Consider the following 26,402-nt stretch of genomic DNA (forward strand, 5'->3'; position numbering starts at 1 on the left):
CCTGCTCAGTAGACAACCACTAGACAGTAGAAATTAACAATAATTAATAAGCAGATTAACTGTGAATCACTGACTGTACAGTATGGACCCACTATTTGCAAGATATACAATTAGGGGTCAGTCCATTGTTACTTAGGCACAGTAGTGATGGAACTGGTCTTTAGTTGCTAGCAGTCAATACTGTTTGTAATATAACAAATGACTGTTTCACCTGTGAATAAGGAACTTTAACTCTTGAGGCAGGTTATGAAGATTGGTAAATGGTGAATTGCCTGTTCTTATGTAGCACTTTATCTAGTTCAGAGGACTCTGAAATGTTTTACACTACATTTGGACAATACAGCTATTGTAGGCTATGTATTTGATGGGAAGGACCTGAAGGAGATCATCAGCAACGTTGTTGCCATGTCTGAGGTCAACAACCTTCACATTAAAACCACCGAGAAAAAGGAAACGGTGACTGACTTTCACATGATGTGCGTACAGACTAGCCTGATAAAACCCAGTCCCTTTTTCTATGCTTTGCTTCGTACAGAGTGCCAGGGCTCTCAGCTTCACCGACTATGTTGTGGTTCGCAGACTGTGCTGCGAAGCAAGATTTGAATCAATCAGAATTGCATAGGAAATCAATGGCCAGGCTACATATACATATCAACAGTGAACATCCAGGGCTTGGACAGATTGTAGAGGAGTGGACCCAGATAGCAAGCAATGGTAATTCACTGTTACCATTATGGTAATTCATTACCATAATATAATGGCAGATAATAATACCCATCGTATGCCAACGAAATTGTATTTAATACCAGTGAAGAAACTTTTAATGGTATGTTATGATGTAGACCTATCAGAACAAAAAAAATTGCATGAATATGTTGATTCAATAGTTAAATCAACATTGATTCCTAACTGATTCAATATAAAGTAAACTGTGCATGCAGATCCAAATGTAGATGATGGTTGAATCAACATTGATCAGTTAAGGGTGAAACCCTAACGTTCAACATGTAAGTCACCGACCATTTTCAATATCATTCCAATGTCAGGCTTCAACGTTGATTCAATGTTTCTGGTTAGCTATCTTTCAACGTTGATTCACTCATATTTTGCTATCTGTTAAAGTATCTGGATGTTCACTTGACACTGGACTGGTACGTGAACACAAACGCTCTATACAAGAAAGGTCAAAGTTGTCGCTGTAGAAACATCTTAAAGATAAACAGTGGCAAAAGCTCAATTTTGCTTTTTGGGAAAGGCTGAGAATACCTATACTAATACTTATAACTAATACTTATACTGAGAATACTAATGGATGTTGGCAGGAAAGATCTCTTGTCGCAATCTGTATTACGGTAAATCTGAAGAAGCCTCTGACTGAAGATACTCTCCCTTCCCAAGACAGTCTCAAGAAGATTGTGGTTGTAACGAGACAAAAGGTGGAAACATTTCAAAAGTAGCGTAAGTGTACATTGTTCAGGAAGCCCTGTCAAAAGGCCTGGAGTCCAGCCATACCAACACCACCAAGCTGAGGCATCACCACAAATGCAGGTGGGATCATCATGACATGCAAATGGTGAGGATTGTGCTGAGCATATGAGTGTTGGGAGAAGGGGTCAGAGGGGTGGTCGGACAGCAGAGGGCTGCGGTGGTGGGGGGCAAGGCCATCCAAGCAAGACCCAGAAGCATCTGTCAAGCCAGTTAGCAAGAGCAGCCCATTGGCAGGCCCCATTAATTAGTGTTGGGTAAACTCATTTCAGACCCAAATGGGTCGGACAGGGCCAAGACCAGTATGTGCCATGGGTGACCTCTGACCCAGCTGACACAGGATACAATAGGGTTACCCTCACACTCACTATCTGCACCCTATTACTCTCCATTACTCACATTACTCACCCCTCACTAGGCCGCGGCACTGGCAGAGGAAAGCTAGAGGACACCATCCATACAATAAAAGACCCCCCCGCTCTCTAACTAACTCCCTCACCCTTCTGAAGTGCCAACTGGGCCTGATCTTGGGTCAGAGTTTGTACTGATATTATAGCTGCTAAGGTCAGAGCCTCTCTCGCCTAATGTGGGGCAGGTATCCCCCGTCCCCCACACAAAGTTCTGTGTCTGACTAAACAGAACCACCCATCTCTAACCCCGCCAGAGCCCTCCGCCCTGTAACTCCACCTCTCATCATTAGCAACATGCTGGGCCTCTGTTAGCGTTTGGGTAACCTCATCAGCTGGTTGAATTATCTAAGGGTCTGTGTGGGGTGGGGTAACACAAACTGAGTGTATAGTGGGAAACTGGTTTAATTCACACAGACACACGCACACCCACACATGAACAAATCGCAGACATGCTGAAGAACATGCACACAGTCAGTTGGAAACAACTTCTCATTCACACAAGTCACTTAATTGGTAGGACTACACACACACACACGCACACGCACGCACGTATACACACGCACGCACGTATACACACACACACACACACACACACACACACACACACACACACACACACACACACACACACACACACGCGCACACACACCATTGGAAATTCAAGGAGTTAAAAACATTGTTAGCTTTAAATCTGTAGCCCAGACCACAATTCATCCATAGAAACCACAGGGCATCAAACTTCTTCTGAACAGATAAGAAAACAAAGAATAGCTTTCTGATGATGTCAAACACATAGACATTTATGAAAAAATGACCATTTGAACACTCTACAAACAAGATTGGGGAGAAAACAAGCCTCAGAATTTTAAAAGAATTCTCCAGAAAACCTGTTCCGCTACCTGGGGGGCATCACCACAGTTTACCAAAGTTTATTCATTTACATTACTTTGCAATAACCCCACCCCACAGCACTGGCTGTCAATAATTAAATAGTTATGACTGAGAAGATGAAAAAGGTGAGCTTTGGTCTGAATTATTTCGTTAGAAATATGTTTTTAGAAGTTTTCAGCTTTTGTTCCATTTTCCATTAAGGTTGTACTTTGACTACCAAAATCCCTCAAAGCAAATTATCTGCCTCCAGGATTATTACCTTAAAATCAGTTTTATTATTTAGAGCACCGTGTTAAAGCCGGTGATTATTTGTGTTGCACAACATTGTCACTTCCACTTATGAGTTGTTGACGAATGCTAAGTGTTAGCAGCATAAAGTCCAATTTTCAAGTTCAGTCCAGGGAATGCAGGGGTATTTCATTGAGTTATGACAATGTTTGGGTTTTTAATGTTTTTCTGGGGGACCAATAAGCATCCTTAAATTGACTGGCACGATGCCTGGAGTACGACAGTCTTTCTCCTCCTGGGGCTGCTGGTTCAGAGCGAACAGCGGAGAAGAGCGTGGCAGGTGTATTTATACAGGTGAGCGGATAGACTGAACACAGCAGGCTGCTATGCTGTAGTTGATGCTTAACGTAAGTGTAATTTTATGGATGAACCAGAAAATGAATTGAACTCCATCCCAGTCGCAACAAATGGGTGGTAGAGTGCATTCTGTTGGCACATGGCTGGCAGATGTGTTTCTGTGTGACGGAGGAGCCAAATTTCTGTGTGACAGAGGAGCCAAATCCTGCTTTTGTGTCCATTCACATGGACACAAAAGCAGGGCCGGCCCAAGGCACAAGCAAACTAAGTGGCTGCTTAGGACTCTGTGGCCATTAAGGGGCTATTGTTTTAATTAAAAATGATTTCTGTGTGATAGTAACAAAAACATACAATTTCATTATAAAGTTGTCATTTTTTTTACAATATATATTTGATCATGTTGAAATCATTCTTTATACAGGCAAAAAGAAAAAATAAATAGCTCTTGAGGGCCCCCTGGTGGCCCTGGTAGGTCACGCTTCACTAGTAATCTGAGCTGCCAGTGTGCAGTGCGAATCAAAAACCTCAAAAGCACTAGCGGAAGATAAGTGCTTTTGCAACTTATCTTGTTGCAAAAAAGGAGGAAGAATAGAAAACGGCTAAGATGAAGGTATGTTTGTGTGTGTCATGGTAAGGTAATGTTCATCAAAAAGATTTGTGGAGCTGCAAATAGAAAATTAGTTTGATAGCAACCTTGAACGGTCCAGTTCAACAGCCAAACATTTAAATACTAGAGTCTTTGTGTGAATCTGAGAATAAACTGTGAATGAGTTGATTCTTGTGCTTGGCCCTACATGTTTCAGAAGTTGGCTTCATAATGTTTGATAACAATAATTAAAACTTGACATTGTCAAGCGAAATGTTTTTAGATCTGGCTAAATGGCTACTGCATTAATATATCAGTGAGCTACTCTAAGCTAGTTGGTGATGTGTTGTTTGCTGCCAAGCATGATGTGACTAAAAACAGACATTATTTTTACATGAATTTATAAGTTAAATGAAACTTCTTCAAGAGCTGTTAAAATTATTTGAAGGCTCAGAATCACCGATGGTCCACATTCTCAAGTGACAAAGACTCACCTAGAACAAATTAAAATGTTAGCAGTTGGAATTACATCCCAAAGAAATTAACTTAAAGTATGTCATGCATATGTGTGTATTCCATCTTAAGTAGGGCTGCACCGATTGCAGTTTTCTGGCCGATCACAGATTACCAATCTTTAAAAAGCCTGACCTGCCAATTCTGATTTTGGCCGATACCATTTTTTTTCCTGAAATGTCACTAAATAAAGATGTTTCCTGCTTAATACACCCGATTAAGAAGATAACAGTTCAGCAAACACCTGTTAATTAGCCATCAATTGAAATCAGCAGGGCTGAAGCAAGAAAACCCTAAAACATACAGGCCAGTGTGCCATGAGGACCAGGGTTGGGAAACACTGCACTATGGAGTTTCTGTGAACCCTGAACTTTGGTGGAACTAAACCAGGCCTAAATACACACTGGAGGTACTAGTTCTCTGCTGACTGGGGATCGCCTTGGGGTTCCCCCTAAGGAGCCGGGCCAAATGGCATGGCAGAGGGAAGCCTTAAAAGACCCTCTCTTTTAAGGCTACTACTTCCGCGATCCAACCTGAGATAAGTGGAAGATAATAATAAATGTTAGACAATGACTTAACCTAGTATATTTTTTGCAAAAGACAAAAATCCATATTTTCTCAGAAATTGGTGGTTTTTATCCTTTTTCTTCATTTGTGCTCTCGTGACTTGTTCCTGGTTTTGCCCTGGTGCATCACATTTTAATTGAAAAACATCAAAAACGGCACGTGACTTTGACCAGACAGTATGCATCTATTTTTAGAAGAAAAAAAGTTCTTCATGTCTTTAAAAGTAATTTTGTTTTTAGAGATATAACGTTTTTTGTCGAACTGCGATGATAAGCTTGGACCTAAACTAAACATGAATCTCAATCTCCACACAGGACTCTTCTGGATTAAGGGATTAAGCTCCATCAATCTTCCAATCAAATCTAATCAGAATTTGTGAAGGAATCATTTTGTCTGTAAATGTGTTAACTGTGGAATCATTCAACTAATTCTTTTATGAAAGTCTTAACTTTTTTCTGTTTTGCAATGAATGTTATGTAATCTCTGTGTACTGTTGCTAGTCTTGGCCAGGATTCTTGTGTAAAAGAGATTTTTAATCTCAATGAGAAAGTTAATAATAATAATAATAATAATAATAATAGTAATAACTCCTAGATTTTAGTAGGGTGTTGTTAGTTTTTGCAGTCTTTTTTTGCAGGGACTATTTCAAAGAACATCAATAGTTTTCTCAGTCTGTTGTGCTGAAAACATCATCAATTTCCACCTTTTCACATCCATGAAAACAGTTTTACTCCCTTAAATAATGAGCCCCAATTTGCTAAACCTCACTGTGATGAGACTGACGAATGAATGAAATTCTTGCCTCTCATAATGATGGTCTTGACTTTAGTTGGAGTTAGCTTGGAGAAGTTTTGTGTTAGTAGGACACAAAGCAAACAAAAAGTAAGTCAGTATTTATCTTAGCCTCTGGCCCCTGGACCAATTACAATGAATAAAGGCGAGCAGCCCATGTCTCTGCTCTGGGAATATGAAGGCATTTGGCTCTGGACTCCAGGGGCGGTTTGGCTTTGCCCCGTCACCCCAGACCCCCAACTCACCATCAGAAAGAGGGTTGTTAATTTGTTGCGCTTGACCCCGGGCTTTGTGCCTGATGTGTATCTAGTTTGTAAAAAGTGCTTTTATCTGGTTTCTAAATATGTCTGGGCTCACAGGGTTATGATGCTTTTATATTGGTCAGGGAGGGAGACAATGGTCAAAGGGTACAAGGGCTGACCCCATACCCCCCACCCCACACTCCCTCTCTCTCGTTCACTCCCGAGCCTCCTCTCCCTTGCTCCGTCGGCCCTTTACACACCGATATGCATGATCAAACATTAGCATGCACACAATCATGCACTTTCTCTCTCACAGATTCACACACACATATGCTAGGACCCCGTTGTTCCATCTTCACCCCCTGTGGTCCTTTTGGCTTCTGTTCGTGTCTTCTGTGTGTAGGGTCACCAGGACATTCCTCAGCCAGCCCCTTGGCTGTGTTCATCCAGCTGGAACCAACTGGGATCCAACACCAACCATCCACACCAGCCACACAACACAAATCATCTGCAACCATGATGGTTTCCAAGACTGCTGGTAATTTTCACAACGCTTTGCAATGTGAACATTAAGAACATTATTCCAATGTTAGGACTTTTACATTAGAAAACAAAAACAGACAAAAATAATATATTAAGTCCAGTTCCATTTTAGGTGGAGGATCATAGATGGCTTGATTGGGTTCTAGAAAAAGCTCCCGGTTAAAACAAAAATTTTTACAGGATGTATGCCACCGTCATTGTGACGCAATGCATTCCTGAAAATCCAATTACAGGGCAGAATTCAAGAAAAGAAATACTGTTTGCAAGGGCAAAAAGCATTAACTTTTGCTGAAGAACAAATTTTAGTCCTTTGCTAAGGTAGGTAAGATCGAGGGATAAGATTGACCGATCACCGATCTCCCAAAATTATGGAAAATGGTATCCATAAATCGGCTGGCTGATAAATTGGTGCACCCCTAACTTACATCTTGCTCAAATTTCCACTGTAGTCCAAAGAAGCTTCACGAAAAAAATTGAAGCAAAGTTCCAAAACTGTAAAGGAAATACCCTCCGAAATGATCCAATAATATCAAACCACTCTTCAAAAATAAATAAATAAATAAATAAATAAATAAATAAATAAATAAATAAATAAATCTATTGTAGTGTAAACAAAACTTCAACAAGATGTAACAGCTATGCGGCAAAATATGCCAACTTATAAATGCATGGCGCTTATACTTTAAAATTACAAATTTTAACTGTAGGCCTTCAGCTAAAAATAAATGTTTTAACCATCCATTTATCTTGACAGACATTTTCAAAAATCTATATTTCCTCCTCTTTCTCCTCCTTCTACTATGTCCTCTTCTCCCTTCCTCTTCTTTTTTCTTGTCTTCTTCTATCCTCCTCTGTCCCCCATCACTGCTGCTATCTACTTATTTAGTTTGAGCTTGCAACGTTTCATTAGCTAGGCAATTTGCTTAACCAGTAAAGAGATAGTATGAAGTCGGATTGTCAGCTCCACCGTGTGGGAAGAGCTCTGTGCTCCTCACAGGGACTACATTGCAATCCTCACTGACTGTCTCATGTACTTTATCAACTTCTGCATGGAAAACATTGCGGCCCTCACGAAGGTAAGGTGTTTCTCTTATAGCAAACAAGCCTTTTAGGTTGGGAAACAAGGAGGAGCTGAGAGGTGCACAGAAGGAACTGAAAGAAATTTAGGGAGGGAAACGAAATCTACAGAAGATGGAGTACAGGAACATCTGTGGGGTTTGAAAGCGCCTGAAGACAATTGCCTTGTAGCATGTTGTCAGCTTCCTACAACTGTTTATCACAGCATGATAAAATAAATTAAGCTACCAAATTGACTTCTGTGAATGTAATAATTCTTAATGACCCAAACTCTTTACATGCAGGCAAGTGGATAAATGAGAGGAAAAAGTGCTCCAAACTTCAGCAGTGGGCCATTACTTACTAGAAATATGAAAGCAATTTTGTTCACGGTATCAGATCAGCTCTCAGTGAGATGTGTTTAGTCCCTCTAAAAATTAGACAAACATGTCCATGAGCAAGGGTTTTCATAAAACTGTACATTTTCATTAAAACTCAGTTTATATTTAGTACTCAAGGATTCGAGGATTTTTTTTATTGCCATGCCACCTTTGCTTGCTTGTGGTATGAAATTTGGACTCACATTAAAAAATCTAACGCACAAATAAAAAATAAAGTAATTTATGTGATATGTAGATATGTACAAAAAAAGTGTGTGTGTGTGTGTGTGCGTGTGTGTGTATAAATAATTTATGAGTTGAAGTTGAATTAGGTGCAGCTTGAGTTTAAAGGGCTCAAGCTGTGACCTATTTTGGTCACAATTAGTGTTCATTTTGGCTGCAGGAAATTTCACGCTGTTCTTGTTCAATTTTTCCAGCCGGGCAAAATAAAAATAGATACTAGTTTTCAAACAGTATTACGGTGTTTGGTCACCCTTACCTCCAATGAAATTCACACATGAAAACCATGTACCACATGAAAAAGGAACATACTGTACGCCACCCGTAGTCATCAAGGCAGATGGTGAACTAAGCAATCAGAAATCAAAAGTGCAACAGGCTGAACGGGAGGCAGGTTAGGTGTCAGAGGCACAAAATTACTCTTTATTCATGCTTGACCGATAAACAAGCCTCCTGTCACCAGGTGGCAGCAGTGTTCAAATTGATCAACAGGCTGCCTACTAAAGCCAGTAGAAGTAGCCTACAAAGACACACCAAGGATAAAAGCACGGATGTTTTGAGGAGACAGAGAGAGATGGAGAAGTTTGTGACAGTGAAAACAAAAATGGCGGCAGAGGTAAACGAAGTAGGACTTTAGTTTTACTAAGAGAATTAAATTTTTAAAAATACAGGAGTAAAGTCATAATCTTACAAGAGAAAGAATATTTTATTAGAGTAGTTATATTACTGGCAGAATAAAGATGCAATTTTGCCAAAAGTTGTAACAACATTCTCACGTGTATAAAAAAAGTTATATTAATAAGATAGATGAGGCCTGCTCAGCAAGTCTGGTTCTTTCTTTGAAATAAACAGTTGCTTAAACAATAGCTTCAATGTCCTGGGACTGATAATCTTTTAACACATCAGAATCAAATTAAGTATTTTCTTATTTGTAAACCCAACACCAGTCACAAGATGCTGAGTATTCCTCGTTTCAGTGCAGTGTGGAGCAGATTCTCATGAAATTATGATTTTATTATCACATTATTACAAATTCACTTTGGTACTTAGAACAAACAGGCAAAACACTTAGTCCACTCCATCATAAGCACGTAACTGTGTTCATAGAAAAAGGTCAGGAAATAGACAAAATCTACTTGCTGTGAATTCAATATTTTATGTGCTTTTCATCTCTTCTGACAAGCTGAGATGTCAGCTCTAAATTCAAGCTGAGAGACTCTGCCTACCTGCATCACCTAATTACCACACCTCCCCCTCAGCCAATCTCTCTCCCACTCCTGCTGCTTTGGCATGACCCTCTGCCTCCACCTCTGTGCTCCATCACCCGGCTCTGATCCCGCCTCCTGCAGACATCCATCACCTTACCGCGACTCTCATCTCTTCCATGAACATCCTCCATCATCCTTCCCTGAGGTCAACCAGTGATTTGAAAACAGCGATCTGTGCCTCACAAAGGACCTCTGCATCGGGGAGTATCTCGCAGCCTTCAACTTCTATTGTGATGTTCTGTGTTCAGTCACCTGGGGTAGTCTTCGGATTGAGCTAACTCCTACATGTTCCTCATTGCTGATCTCAATCTCAAATACGGCCATTCCCTGTTCTATCAGTACCACAAGATGTCCACCAGTAAGGCCGTGTCAGTCCTCTCCCAGTCAGGGGACTGCCTGGACTGGTTGGTCCTCAATATGGAGCTGCTTGTCAGGCTCACTGAGGTTTCTGCATATCACACCTGTTCTTTGCTCTCTGACCCCTCGCACAGGAGCATCCTTTTGGCTTCTTGGTCCAGCCTTTCGCCTCCTGGCCCTCCTGAGGTACTGGGGCATCTTTCTTGAGGCTAACAGGGGCGCTCTTTGCCACATGCTGCCATTCTCCTCCTTTGACTTGGATTCTCTCCAGTCAATATTTAACTGGGCCAATCAGCAAACAGAACAAAAAGTTATGAACGTTGAGGTAAATTTTCTGTGCCGTTTTAAAGTGGTGGTCAGCCTGCAATTTTAGGAATGGCACCAGTGGAAGTGTACAAAGCTGTTCAGCCCATGTTGGCACGCTTCCAAATATTGGTTAAAAAACTGACGGCCGCCTCGTTCAGATCAGCACTTCTCTCTTCGTAGTGGAGGATGATTGTTTACAGTGCAGACAATTTCCGGAAAGCTTTTTAGCGTCGAACTGGCGTAATGCATACATCACGAGCAAATGTTAGCAATTGGGAAATATTTAAAACACTCAACACAGTCCACGCGGACCCTGTGTACGAAGCATAGGGTAAAGTCCTGATTTCTGCCAAGCTAGGTAAACCCTGCAGAGAGGGGTTTTGGAGGAATCGAGTGATGCAGCGATCTGTTAAATTAACAAATCATTTGAGTGAACAAACTTAAAATAAATAATTTAATTACCTGATTCGTTCATTTCTTAGTTCAGCTTGGGTGAAGGGGTAAACTTCCATGTTCTGTGACTCATTAAATGTATGATAAAGATTCACCCAATGAGAGACAGTGCCACTCCAACACAGTTCCTGTACTGCCAATCAGAAGTCATGCTGTTCTCGCTGAATGAACGGAACAAAGTGCTTGCGCATCCGTGATTCGTTCAAGCAGCATGAATGGCACAGTATGCTGTGCTGTTGGACGTGAGCCGTTCACACTGTGACACACATACAGCATCATACCGCAAATCAGGAAGTGAGTTGTTCAGTCTTTTATTATTTTTTCTACGCCGCCTGGTTATTATCGCTGTTGTTCTTGTCTTAAAGCAGGAATAAACAGTGGTGTAGTGTACATTTTTGTAGTACACTGTGTTTTGAAACAAAAGTAAACCAGTTAGTGCAATGTAATCAACACTTTATTTAGATTTTTAACTATATTTAACAATGCAACATTTCTGATACTTGTATTTGATTGTAACACAAACTTTGTACAATAGGTGGCTTTAAAGACATGTGGTACAATTTATAACAAACAATTTTTGTCTGCATTTCTTTTACAGTACGTTCCACAATTTTTGTGGAACTGTTCGTTGAGTGGAGACCAGTGCCCACGTTGACAACAATTTCTCTTGATCGTCAGTGAGATCATCATGATCAGTAAAATGTCTGTTCATCTTGGCAATACAGTATGCTGTTCCAAATACAACATCTATCTCAGCTGTATCTCACAGTGTCATGTAGAGATTTATCCATACTTCCAGGCAGATCCATGCGCCTGAGCCAGTTTGTCAGCCCTTCACATCTCATGCTGCTGAATCTTGGTCCGGAGTGAAGACAAGCTGCTTCTCTGTTCTCACTTGAGCCTGATGACTAGATCTTGAAGGAGACCCACTCCTCAGATCTGGAGATCCTCCTCTCTGTCAGGGCATCGGTTGACTTCATGGTAATGCAAACAGCACATTCTGCAAGTACATAAAAAATTATCATAGTCGTATAGTTTTTAAGTTTTCCTAATATTTCTGTTACCAATAGCATCTGCTGCTGGATCAAGTTTAATCATACGTTCATAATTAGATTCATATTTAAATTATTTACACTGTTGCTTGCATTACTACCAACTTAAACCTGAGAATGAAAATATTGGGCTTTAATATATACTATATTACCTGCACCTTTCAATGACTGTCCTGTGTGATGAGCTACATTATAAAATGTTTGCCAAAAAGAGTATATTTTACTCAAATTAATATTTGATTATCATACAACTTTTTGCAAATGATCAACATGTCATGTATTAATTTTGTAAACTTATTTTTTTTAATCACATTTATTACAACTATAAATAGCTACTATAATTTGTAGATTTATTAGATGTCCTAAGCTTCACGTATACACACATTTGTTCCAATGCTTGCTGGCATTTCACTAACTTTCTCTCCCTCCGTTCTTACTAAGCATGTCTGTTTTCAAATTCTCAAGCCTGATTCTTCTTCTACATGGTTGCAATTGCTCATACTAACAATTAATCACATTTTTTAAAAATGTATACAAAGCTTACAAGAGCACAAAGCATAACGTTTTGTTGATTATTGGAATGACGACACACTTTGACACAAGCATGTCATTTTTATATTCACATATTTATTTAATGTTTGTCCGATATACTTCCACTCATTAAAAATTTTACTATGAAATGTTACTGCAAATACCTGAACTGCACAATGACATGCAGTTGCTGATTGGGCTAGCTTTAGCTAACATGTTTACTAGCTACTTCTACTTACCAGAGGTAAAGTCGACACCGGCCTCATAGTTTCGGCCAGTTTGACGGCCGAAACTATGAATTCAGGGATTTATGGGTTTATGAAGGGCAGCTTGTTTTCTCATTGTTTTCGGTCCGTTGCTGTAAGCATTGCACTGGGACAGGACGAACAATACATTGCTTATCATTCATAGACTTTAAAATAATAACCGGGAAAACACTGCAGGACGGTGAATTTTTAATTCAAGCGAAATCAAATCTTGATAAAGGTGCAGAAATTTTTATTTTTTTTTTCAAAAGAAATGTCAGTGATGCCGAAGATAAAAATTTACTGAAGATGCTACAAGATAAAATTGTTTATCAATATTTGAACATGAGGCGGATAGAGTACAAAAAAATGTGGTTACTCAAGTAAAACTGCAGTTATTTTTGATTTAAATTTGCACTTAAATAGAAGTAAAGTTACTAACATCAAAAGTAACAAGTACCTCTTTAAAATGTTACTCTAGTTACTTTGTGATGAGCAAAACAAAGTTCTGCTCATCGCAAAGGAAGTGAGAACATAATGGTCTCATTGTTTTTATCTAAAGGATCACATTTATAAATAAAAAGGCAACACAAAATATTGTGCATTTTTAATGGGACATTCATTTCCAACATCTTATGTCAGCTGAGTTTGTCCCTCTTATCTAATAGTTTTAAATAATTGATTCCAAACTAATCACCTGATTTTGTGTTTTCAAATTTAGTCAAAACTCGTCATAATCACAAGTACTTGATAAAACTGACATTTACATTTGTGGTTAAAATATTATTCAAGTTCACAATGTATCACACAGCTGCTGCTTGTACTTACAGTTAAACTGATGCATTGAATTCAGCAAAGGGTTTTCTTTTTCTCACAATTTAACCTGAACTAAACTTGATGGGTTTTTCTTGCTCCTCTGTCTCCCAATAGATTCCACACCATTTAATACAAACCCAGCTGAAAGATCAATGCTGTTTTTTTCTTATGTTTTATCTTTACTCATTAATGGATATAATTTCAAATGCAACTGAGTAACTCTACTCAAAACAAATTCAAGTAAAAGTAAGAATTCAGGTTTTGTAAACAACTTATGGTGCAATATAGACAAATTGGAATTACAGCAATACGAGTAAATGTAAGTAATTACTTTCCACCCTCTGTGCCAGAGCCAAAATATAAAAATATATGTTTCTTCCATATTGTAAAGCTCTTCTACAGTACAGTAAAATAGTTATGCTTTTATTTGTTTTGGTTCGCACAACGAGCCACTGACGATTTTCGTCATAGTACCCGGCAAGAATTTAAAACCCCTTTCACCCCTGCTGATAACCCAGCGGACTCATGTTTCTGTGATGAGCTCTAACTACATAACAGGCTAAGCTAGTTGTATAGAACAAGTTGAAACTCCACTGCAGCTGCTTGTCCACCTGTTCATTTCTCGCTAGCTAAGTAGACCAAAACAGTCTTCCTGGTAAACCAAAGACCAGAGAACACCTGTATGAGGCCGAGATATAATGAAAGGTGCTCGGTTTGTGTTGTGATTGTGCATGAAGGCTTATGTGTACTAAGCGTTTCTCCCACTGTGTTTATGTGTGTAGTAAGTGTGGGGCATCTGCAAGGTGTGTCTCTCTCTCTTTGGGAGAATGCCTGCGTGTAATGCATGTCTGGATGAAGCTATCTGTGTTTGCAAGGAATGTAAGCCATGTGTGTGTGTGAGAATGTGTGTAATGAGGGGGTTCAGAGGGAGCTGTGATTATTCTCACCTCCTGTGGTGCAGGTCCTCTGGCTCTGTGGGCCCCAGGGAAAGCGCCCTGTATTTAGCGTGTGGGAACACACATTCTGCCCCCTTATCGCTGTATTGTTGCTGCTTCGCTCTTTTCTTCTCTTTTCTTAACTAATTGAATTCTTGACTCCTGAGCCACAGGGACTGCTCAGGAGAGACCAAAGAGAAAGACATGAATTTCGGGCTTTTTCTTGCGGTTGAGTGGGACAGAGCAGTGGGGGTGAAACTGGAGTGTGTGAGGTTGGATGGTGGCAACAGCAGCAGTGGGAGTGCAGTCGGAGAAGGCTGTCTGGGTGGCTACAGTGGCGTCACCCTATACTTACTAGAGGTCAAAGGTCTTCCCCCCCTGGTAGCGGTGAGAAAGTACTGAATTGGGGACGGTTTATCCAACAATCTTGTCCTGTTTTTGGAACGTTTCAAAGGCACTTTTAGTCCATGCGACAACTTTGTAGTTGTGCTTGAGGAATTCTTGACAAATCAAGGATAACCCCTTTGGCTGATCTCACCTCTCTTCAGGGTAGCTTCTCTCTTAACTGCCTTCTGCCCCCCAAGCCCCCTTTCTATACATTTATATTAAAGCAGTGTTGTCCCCTAAAGGTAAGGCCTGTTTTGTACCAGGTTACCAACCTTGACTGACAGGTAAAGGACAAAGGGAATGTTAAGTCAACAGCAACAAATTGGTTCTTGACAAATGACCATGAAAAGCGTCTCTTGAAGAATTTTTTTTTATTTGTGTGTGTGTGTGTGTGTGTGTGTGTGTGTGTGTATGTGTGTGTGTGTGTGTGTGTATACAGTATCTACATCCACAGAAGTGATGGACAAATCTGACTGGAACCTCAGAGAAGGAGGGTGGTTGCCTCTGCTAAGGTTCTTCAAGGTATGGAAATGTGGATAACATTTTCATACCTTACCAAAGTTATGGCGTTACCATAGCATCACAGCCTAGCACAACACCCAGGGCACCCGTTTGAAGTGACACAACCAGCAGCCCCCGGTATCCCACAGATCATAAATGCACTGGCCAAAGCCCCAACAGCTACCAAACCCAACAGACATCCGTGAGATGTACGTATGTTTTTTCAGAATGAGAAGGCATCATGGATGAATTTTCAATTGCACTGTTAGATAATTTCTCTGTTATCCTTGGCTTTAGCCTGTGTCTACCAGGACGGCTCAGAAGTCACTGGACTGCTCCCAGTTTGACCAGCAGACTGAACCCTGCCTGTGCCCTGTGTTGGCAGTATAATATAAATACATCTGTATTTTAATGTCCACTTTTTTCTTTCACTTTTTGTGTATTTTTAAGTTAAATATCTCAATCTGAAGTGTTAGGGTATTAAGAAAGTTTCTGTAATGAAATAAAAATAGTTTAGCCTAGTACACATTTTTTCACACATTGTCTATGCTGTCCGTAGCAGAGTTGACATATCATACTATAATAATTTTTTTTTTCCTGAAAAAAGTAAGAAAAGTATGTAGCTAATGTTTGACAATGATTGATTTATTACTTTATTGTCTTCACAATAAAATATCTAAAAATTAAAAGGAAATTATGTTTTTTCTTCCTTCATATCAAATGCGCATTAAATTATGAAATTGTGTAAATATGTTCATGAATACACTCCTGTGTGTGTGTGTGTGTGTGTGTGAGCGTGTGTGCGCGCGTGCGTGTGTGCGTGTGTTTGCTTGCGTGCGTGTGTGTGCGTGCGTGCGTGTCTTCATCAATGTCAATATAAAAAGGATTGATCAGAATCAGCTGACAAATATAAACATTGTGCTCTTTAAACAATTAAATAATCACATCAAAAAGTTAAAAACGTTGTCTTTAGTGCTTTCTTTAATTCCCAAATATATTAGTGAGTGTGACAGAATGTGTCACTGACAGGCATTGACTTAAAATACTGTGTACGACGACGCTTTATGAAGTTCGGTCCATTTATTTCTGCCAGTATTTGCTTACTGACAGATACTCCACATTCAATATGGCGGACGCTGTGACGTATCGCAGCAACGGGCCGATCCAGGTATGACACTGTGAGATTCAACCTATTGCACTAGAGACCCATCATAGCAGCACCTGTCGCTATAAAGAAATAGGGGGAAAACAGAGGCGAACAATCTACAGCTGTATTCTGCAGATCCCCACTTATCACTCCGGATCAACTTGAACGCTACCTGGAGCGATTCTACAGCTTGTGCTCCATGAGTCCTCCACAGACACACGCACGGCGGGACTGAACCACCAGTTCTTGTTTTCATCCACAATGTCATCATTTACTTTCTTACTTTTTTTCTCTAATTTTCTATGGTTAATTCTATTATTTTGTTGTACAACTCTCATGGATAAGTAAATCTTTTTTTTCATTATTTTTATTTTAATTAATATCATTATTAATGCTTCATTATTTTCTGTCTGACCATTAATGACTATCATTACAACTACTATATCACTTTGCCATTTTTTCGGTTTTGCTGTTATTTTATTATTACTGTAGGCATCAATACAACAGATTTAGTAACATCACTGCTGTTAATATTAACAGCAGTTATTATTAACAACATAATATGTCATGTTTATTTTTATTTTTCTCTTATTTTGCTTGTTTTTACCTTTTTACTATAGACCTTTTTTGTGTCTGGAATAAATATATGATTGATTGATTATCATTGTTTTTTATACATATGCACTATTATTTTATTATCGTTATCACTGTCAGTATTACCTCATTTCTCTGCTATTGTTAACAGTATTTTTTTTTCTTATTTTCTTTGGTAATTCTAAAACTTTGTTATAGAACCCCATTGGAAAAGTATGTTTTTTTTTTCATTATTATTATGATTATTATTTATATTATTATTGTGGTTGTTGTTGTTATTAATATTTTATTCCTTTCTGTCTGACAGTTGATGACTATCGTTGCAACTGCTAATCTATTTAGCAAGGTTTTCTTTTTTTCTTTTTCTGCTTGTCCTTCTCTTTCTTTTTACTTTCACCGTTTCACTCTTACCATCCATACAGATAATCAATTTTGGAATAATGTCTGCCATAATATTTTCAACATGTTCAACAACACCAACATACAGTTAATACAATATAAAATAATCCATAAAACACACCTCACACAGCACAGGATGCACTTCATGGGACTTACAGAATCAGAAATATAGGAAAAAAAATCAGTACCTCACAATGGCTAAATCTTCTCACACTACAGATAACAAAAATCAGCAGTAGAAAATAAAAATGGAAGTGAACTGCCCAATGGAGAGCCTAATAACAAGTTCACATAGTGTTTTTCTTTTATTTCTTTCTCTTTTTTTAAGTTATCCTTTATTTATTCTTTGTTCTGGCATATAGTTTGATTTATTTATTTTCCTATTTGCTTGCTTTCTTACCTCCCTCTCTTTTCCACTTCTTCCCAAAAATATCTGTGACGTTAGGTTAACGTCACCAAGTAATCTAAACGTGGACAAAAAAAGCCATGGACAAAGGCCACTGATCGGCTCGGTTTACTTTCCAATGCATCACCGAACTTTAACGGGGGCGGCAGTTCTGTACCAGCCTTGGCAATTTAATGCCACAACAATGATTCTTATTAGACCTTGAGATGATATCAAGTGTAACAACAAAACATGGGATGGAATTAGACGTGGGATGACATGGGTGTCCAGCAGATGGGTTGTTATGCCTGACATTATCGAGTGGATCATCCACTCACTGTTTAATAATGTCAACTAATCCACAAGATTGGATCATCAAGGAAAACAAAATGCCGGGGTGAGGTGACTCAGAGCATGAGAAAGGGTGTATAAAGGAACTGACTTCCTTTAAGGCTGCAGAATACAACTTTTATGAAAAATATGTTGTTGTTTTTTTTACACATTTAGGGTGATGATGGCGATGTAGGTGTTCGCCCTGCAGAGGGTTGCCACTTCGATTCCCACTCCACCCACCTCTGTCATGTCCTTAGGCAAGACAGTTCACCCACCTTGTGTTGGTAGTGGTCAGAAGGGTCAGTGACACGAAATGACAGCCTCACTTTAAACTACAATCCCTAACTATGCTCAAAAGATCTCCACTCCACTCATTGTAAGACAACTACCACCACTTGGCTGGACCTCTGCTGAATTAGGTTAGTCAATTTAAAGGGAGTGACTATTTATGCAGTTACCTATTTTATGGTAAATATTACTCACCATTATTTTGTAGAAATAAATTTTTACTTCCACTGCAAAGGTTTTTTTTTTGTAAAAAAGCCAAATTATGTTGCTTATAATTGATTCATAAAAGTCGTAAAAGGGTAAAGTACCTAAGGTACTTCTATAGGACATGTAATTAAGTCTTTAGTAAATGATCTACAAGGCATTCTAAACTAAACTCAGCAAATTATCTTAAGAAAGTACTTACCTTTGAGTGGGACTAATCGCAACAGACCAAACTCTGTCAAACATGGGAATCGTTCCTAAGGGGGAGCTGGAGGTCAAAGTCCACATCTAGAGAAACAAATGTCACCAGTAACTATTTTTTTAACACATGCTTAAGTCAGAATCAGAATTAATTTCAATGCCATTGTGCACATATAAAGCACAACGAAATGTAAAAAATATCAACTCTCAAAACACAGAACACCTGGGATGTTAAAATAAGTAAATAAATAAATATCAAGTTTTAGATTGAATAAGCTGTGTTCATGGCAACAAGAGCTCTTGGGTATAAACTGTTTTGCAGTCATTTTGTCCTTGACTTTACTGCCCTGAAACACCTCTCTGAGGGCAGGAGTTTGAACTGGTGGTGGCCGGGCTGTGAGCGGTCCTTGATGATGCTACGGGCTCTCCGGAGGCAGCAGGTCCTGTAGATATCCTCCAGAAATGGAAGAGGGGCAGCCAATCAATATCTGGGCAGAATCTCTGGAGCTGCTTCCTCTCTGCCGCTGTGCAGCTTCAGAACCACAGCGAGATCCTCAACACCGACTCCACAGCGCAGCAACATAGGGCCACTAAGAGCTCAGTTTTCAGATTGTTCCTGCTGAGAATCCTCAGGAAGGACAGTCTCTGTTGTGCCTCCTTCAGGACTGAAGTGGAGTTAGCGTTCCAGGTCAGGTCTTCTGTCAAGCAAACTTGAAATTTGACACCATCTCCACCCTCTCCCCATTTATAATGCTGGGTTGAATGTCTGGTTCACTTCTCCTAAAGTCAACAATCAGTTCCTTCGACTTGGAGATGTTCAAGCGGAGGTTGTTGGTGGTGAACCAGACAGACATTCGTTCCACTTAAACTCTGTATGCGGCCTCATCTCCTCTAGAGATGAGCCCCACCACCGTGGAGCAAACAGACATCTACACCTCCAGATGCAGGAAAAGGGCCTCCTGCATCATGAAGGACCCCACTCACCCAGCACACTCACTTTTTGTCCCGCTACCCTCAGGCAGGAGACTGCGGAGCATCAAATGCAGGACAACCAGACTGAGAAACAGCTTCATACCAGAAGCTGTGAGACTCTCAAACTCCTCTCAGTCTCTCTCACTGCACTGTCCCTAACAATAACTTGGTCACTTCAACCCCTAACCCCCCCCCAATGACACTGTATTTGCACTTTACACTCGGACACTTTAAAATGTTGCACTGCTAAATTTATCTTCCCATGCTGCTACATTATTCATACTTCATCCATTTTGTACATTCCTATTAATATACATTTCATTTTTCTACTTCTTGTTTTTATATATTTGTAAATATTTTTCCTATTTATAACAATTTGATCTTGTAGCTAGTTTTTATATTTTATACTTTATATTTGGATGTAACTGGGGCCGTGACTTTCAATTTTGTTCCACCTCATGTAACACGTGATGTGAATGACAATAAAGTCTCTTGAATCTTTATGATGGTATTGTTTGGGTGGGTGGGACTACAATGTAGAGGGGCTTTAGCACACAGCCTTGTGGACAACTGGTGCTGGAGCTCAGTGCTGAGGACAGGTGGGATCCTACTCTCACCCTCTGAATCAGGAAGTCCATGATCCAGCAGCAGATGTTATGGGGGAGACTCAGGTCAGGTGTAGTTCGTCTTGGCCTCTATGATTCCTCTCTTCAGAGAGCCTCGGGTGCCATGAATGTCCATGAGGAGCCTGGTGTGTGGGCTATGTTCGGCGGTATGTTGTGCATCTGTACAAAGTCCTCGATTACGTACCATTCGCTCCATAATCCATTTTGGAAAAGATCTTATCGGTTGTACATGATCCTACCCTTATTAATAAAAAAAAGAACCTTAAAAATCAGTGACAATGAGAGGAACTCCGAGCTGCTGCGTCTTTGAGTTCCGCCATGGAAACTCTAACTTAAATAACATGGTAGAAAGAAGGAACTGCAGAATTTGTGGTTTACAGAATTAAAAGATGTAACAAAAAATAATATCCTTACTCTGTGTTATACCAGAGCTTAAAAAGAGATGAGAAAAAACCCTGAAATTTATCTAAATTCTTTACTTAGCAGACTATAAGTCAGTATTTAATTTATCATCATCAACAACTGATTGATAGATGTTCTTACTCGAGCTGTTCGGTCTCTTGATCCACTGATGATGAGTCCGTTTTTAGAGTCCAGGCAGTTCACTTCCTGGCTATGACCCATTAGCCCCAGTGACAAGTTACGTCTTCTGCTGTGGACCAAGATCCGTCCATCACTGACAAAACAAGACAAAATAGATGTTTAGGCATTTCACTGCTTATAATAGATGGGTCTAAAATTAAAACTGGTGTGGCCAAGTCAAGTCTGCAAGAGCCACCATCCTGCAGTTTTAAATGCATCCCTGCTCTAACACATCTTTATCAAATGGCTGTATTTTTTCGTCATCAGTCATCAAGCAAGAAGGGAAAGTTAACGGTTCTCCTGGACCGAATCTGGGCACCCATGATCCAAATGGTTTAAGGCTGTAGTAAAGCAAATAGCTGCAGTCAGAAATTCTTTTTTTTTTTAAACATTAAAGAATTTCACCAGAAATACTTTGTGTTTACTGTGACAAAACCTTTCTCACTTGTTGGAACACGCTCACTTGTTGGTGTAGACAAGTGCAGTAAATATCAAAACTTATTTTAGCTTTACAATTCAAGTAATCATTTGTAAATAAACCTTTAAAACATATTTTACAGCATTTGTTTTGCCATAAAAAACAAGCAAAAAGAAAAAAAAAAACCTAAGAGTTCTTCTGCATAAGGATAATCCAGGGGAATTCTGTGTAATGCAGCAAATGTCTCACCTTCATTTGGTTTGGTTCAGTTTCACACTGCACTTATGACAGAAGATCATCAGAGACTGTCCAATATGAACCATCAGCAGGTTGCTCTGACACTGAGGCAAGTGCAGGGGGTCCGAAGAAGACAATAGAGCATGAGATAGTCTAACCTGCTGCTGTGACCATTTAGAAGTTTGAAGATTATAACATTTTAACATGTGTTTGACTAGGCTTAAAATAGCATCCAGAACACCAGTGGTTTAAAGTTTAAACCATTAATGGCTGTATATCTAGGCAGAAGGATGCCAAGAGCTTATTGATGGCTATACAAGGTAAGCAGTTTCTCTTTCACTAAAGAACATTTCTTCAAATATTTGAAGGAGAAGGATCACAACAAATTGAAACTTGTGAAGGTGTATGTTGGTTAATGATTACAAGACCAATACCAGACCTTCTGAGACCAAGGCAGACGCCGAATGTTTAGAGCTTCAAAAAAAAAACAACATAATTTCTGGACATTGCTTTTTGTATGCATACAAAAATTAATGGAAAAACAGTTAACTACTCAATCAAAACTACTTATTGGTTTTAAATTGATATTAGTCACAACAAACTAATATTTAAGTTACTAAATACAGCTGCATATTGATACATATAGTTAATTATATGTTATATGTTAATTTTAGAGAATAGTTAATTCTCTAAAATTAACTATTCAGCTTACGTTGCACAATAGTTGTATGATAAATTTAAAAAGGTTTGTCATGTATGGCCCTCTCTAACGCACAACCCATATGCCATGCTGCTGTCCAGCTGGGAAACTGTAATGCCAACATTACAGAAGAAGACGTCTAAGAATAATATGTAGTAGTGACCATGTCAAGTGGACTTTGTCAAAAAAAAAAAGCCAACAAAACATGACCTTAAAGAGGCCATGTAGAGAAAGAATTACCTTCCTGCACTGATCAGGTGAGAGTCTGTGAGGACAAAGCGACAGACATCGCCCTTGTGCCCCAAATAATTTTCCAGTGGTATTCGCTGGAGCCTCCTGGAGTCATGGTTCAGAGAGTAGGCTCCGATTTTAGCAGCCTGAGACAAGTACAGCACATCTCCGTCCAACTGTAACCATGGCAACAGCCTAATAGCAAGATAGGGAAAGGTAAAAAGAATAATTTATGTGGAAAATAAAAGGAGAAAAATACTTATAGCTAGCTTTCTTTCCCAGAGAGGAAACTATTCACAGGAAGCGCCTGCAAAAGGGAGGACTCTACAAGATTTTATATGTGGAAAAATACTATTACTCTCACATCAGGTACATTACAGGAAAATGCAATGAAGCTAAGTGTCTCTGTGTTGCGAAGAAAAACATAGCTAGTTTTGCCGATTAAAAGCAAATGATTGACGTACTTTGTCTTCCATTTGAGAAGAGTCCACTTTTTACAAAATCCATGATACCAGTTCTGAGCTGTCTTCACTCGTTCCTTCAGAGGGATATTAGGATATCTGCAAAGACAGAAACAACTGAATATCAATTCATTTTTCTAAAAGGTTGAAAGTTGTAGTGCCAAATGGTTGTAGGCTATTGCATGGTTATGAAGTTCATCTTCTAACAGGACAACCATCCTAAACGTACAGCCAGAGGAACAATGGATAAATTAGATCTAAGCATATTCATGTGAAAGAATGGTCTAGTCAAAGTTAAGACCAAAATCCAACTGAGAATCTAAAGACAGACTTGAAAACAGATGTTCTCCATCAAACCTGACTGAGCTTGGGTCACACTGAACACAACAGTGAGGAAACGGTCTCAAGATATTCTGAACTGGACGGGACAGCAAAAGAATCCACAAAATATTGACCGGATTAAACGTTTTTTTGCAGTTTTATTTGTACAATGTTTTAAAATTATGTTTAATTTTCCTTTGCGCTCTGTAATGATCAAACAAAATCTTACTAGAAGGTTTGTGGTTTTGATGTGTCAAAAGTATGAATTCTCTTACAAGGCAATGCAAAATGCCTCACTGCCCAATGAGTTTGAAAAAACATCTTTGTGCTTAAGCAATGACAGAGGGGAAAGATATCAGCAACGGCCTTCAAGAATTGTTACTGTTCATTACCTGGGAAAGAGTATGATGTCAGTCCAAAATAATTTAAAAACCACCATCCAGTTGAGTGCTAAATATTTCAGAAAGGCACAGATGGGTTAGAACTCTATTGGTGGATTTGAGTGGGACACTTTTAGCATAGGTGGGGACACAAAGAACCTGTCATGGGTCTCCTCAAACTCACTACAACAGAGTAACCTAGAGCCATCCTTTGCTGAAAGTGGCCTTTCTGCTGGTCTTTTAAATGACCAGCAGTCTGGTGGTTAATTTATAACCACCAGCAGAATTTTTTTATACTCACATTGAGTATAAAATGATGAAAGTCATTTTTAGGAACGTACTGATATTTAGATTTGGGGTTGATATCAACATCCGATATTAATAGTCCTGCTGTGGCCAATATTAACCAATATTTCTCGATATTATATAAATTATATCATAAATATTTCTCTACCATTTCAACATCTTTAAAATTTTAAAAGAAACAGATAGTAACAGATGAAAATAAATATGGGTTGTTCATATCAATCTAGTTTTACTTATCTGACCGATACGTTATGTTTTACGAATGACTAATATCGGAAGATACTGATGTTAGTACTGATATATTATGCAATCAAAGTCATTTTCTATATCCTAGTCTGCTGTAAGGAAACATGGACTCTGATGAATATTATCCACAAGCAAGAGGTCACTGAGTTACTTTTAGTTTGATCAAGGAATATATAATTTTTCATATTTATTTAATTGCCCCAAACAAGAACCAAAATACAAAGGAAAGAGTGTAATAGAACACGATAGCAATAAAAGCAGTAGTACACAATTGAATTCAAAGTTATTCAGCATTTTATGATAATTCATCTGCATAATTGGTGAAGACAATTATGGCATCCTTTAAGTTAATGGGACTGATATTTACTGCTTGTTTACAGAGGAGAGCTGGATAGAGGAGGGAATGAAAACTGGGGAATGGATGGCAGAATTGGCCCGTTGATTTGGTGGGACGTGGTAATAGCGCTTAGTGGACCGTGAAAGTTAGGGTTATGACCCGTTTCCCTCAACTTAGCCAGAAAAGTAAACCCATTTCATTTCTCTGGGGGTTTTAAAATTAAAGCAATCTTCTCTGCAACTGAATGATAAACCTGTCATTAATAATAATAATAATAATAATAATAATAATAATAATAATAATAATAATAATAAAAACATGATCAAACAAGAGAACAACCCTCTGTGAAGACAGAGGCTCTCCAAAATGTTGATCAGGGGTCCTAGCATCACATGTTGGTAGACTCACACATTTGAATTGTGTGTGTGTGTGTGTGTGTGTGTGTGTGTGTGTGTGTGTATTGTAAGGTTCTACTTCTGTTGTCAGCATCTGCAGACAAGAAGCCCCACGTGTCGTGTTGACAGCTGACATGTGCCCTATGTCTGCAGTTACTTCTCATTAGCTTCAGCCGTGTTGTTTCTGTACTCTCGCGGTTCTGTACAGAACGGAGGAATAGCCTCACAGGTCCAGTTAAAGCTGTGTCTACGAAGAACAAGAATGGCTACTTGGCAGTGAATGTAACCCCGGCAACCGAAGGAAAATAAAAGCAGCTGTTTTTCTCAGCTGTCTCCTTACATGTCCGTCCCGTTCCAGATTATCCCGCTGTTTAAACAGCCTTTTGCAATCCTCCTCCACACAGCGTCCCGGTTTACAAAGCGATTCATGCTTTTACAAACTTGAGAAAGGCGACAGAGAGATGTGCGGTCCAAATGAAACAAGATGTGGTAGAGCACGTCCTCAGGGAGCTGGGTGAACAGCATCGCAGCGAGACACCGAGCAAAACACCGGCCATGATCCACACAGCAGAACGTCCGGGTAAACAGGAAGACGTAGCTATAGCGGCGGCGTGACGTCATGACGCACATGGTTAGTTTCGCTCACTTTCAGAGAGCCGTGCAAACTGGGATCCAGGAAGATAAAGTCTTTCAACATGAACACCGGTTCAAGATTTCACTGAGCCCTGAGCAGCGGTGTCTAGTGGGCGAATACGTGTAAACTATAAAACCTCTAGTTTCACGGCTTACAAGTGTTTTCTTGTGTTTTTATTGTCTCTGAAAAAATTAACTTACGGTATTTATTAAATGTAGCAATACATATCCCCCTTTTTCAGTGACCTTCTCTTCAGCTCTGTCAGTATTAAAAAGCCATTTAGCTTTTTAAATGGAAGGCGAGGTTTTTGAAATTAAGCCCATTGGCGCAAATTCAATCTGGTAGACTATTCCCAGTCTCACCTGGAGCATCCATTCGCTGTAGAGATGAAAAACAGGTGGGAAGGGGAGCAGAGAGGCAGGCAAAAATGCTGAGGAAGGGAGAACATAGAACTGTAAAGAGAAAACCTACAGGTGACAAACAGCAAAGGGACGCTAATGTTAGGAAACTCAGAGAACTAACACATAGGAATAAACTAAAACCAGATTAAATAATAGACAAATGTTCAAAACTATAAACCCAGAAGAAAATAAAAGTCCAAACACAGATCATGCTTCAAGACCAAGCTCACCACACAGTCTAAATGGATACAGCTCAGTTTATTTTAATAATATGATGCTACTCATGAAATGTTGTAGTAGCAGATTTATGCTTTTGAAGATGTTTAACATTAAGATAGTATTTTTTCTTTTGCATAGAAATCAATTTTGTTCTGCTCATTCTTTTCTTTTTTCTTAAGATCACTTCCTATGCCAGGTTGTTCTGGGATATATATATATATATATATATATATATATATATATA

At 39.2% G+C, this 26,402-nt stretch overlaps 1 protein-coding gene across 2 annotated transcripts in view; it reads right to left on the minus strand.

Annotated features, from left to right (window-relative positions):
* Window positions 1-25,540, minus strand: part of fbxw4 (F-box and WD repeat domain containing 4) — a 37,545-nt gene extending 12,005 nt beyond the window's left edge. For both annotated transcript variants that reach the window (XM_081616424.1, XM_081616423.1), the window contains exons 1-5: window positions 25,245-25,540; window positions 22,923-23,018; window positions 22,468-22,653; window positions 20,834-20,966; window positions 18,694-18,779 (exon numbers count right to left, since the gene is read on the minus strand). In XM_081616424.1, coding sequence (XP_081472550.1) covers window positions 18,694-18,779; window positions 20,834-20,966; window positions 22,468-22,653; window positions 22,923-23,018; window positions 25,245-25,534 — 791 coding nt within the window. In that variant the 5' untranslated portion in view covers window positions 25,535-25,540. The remainder of the gene's footprint in view (window positions 1-18,693; window positions 18,780-20,833; window positions 20,967-22,467; window positions 22,654-22,922; window positions 23,019-25,244) is intronic.
* Between the last annotated feature and the right edge of the window lie 862 nt (window positions 25,541-26,402).

This window comes from Poecilia reticulata, chromosome 15 (genome assembly GCF_904066995.2).
Source record: "Poecilia reticulata chromosome 15, P_reticulata-male-v2, whole genome shotgun sequence".
Lineage (NCBI taxonomy): Eukaryota > Metazoa > Chordata > Actinopteri > Cyprinodontiformes > Poeciliidae > Poecilia > Poecilia reticulata.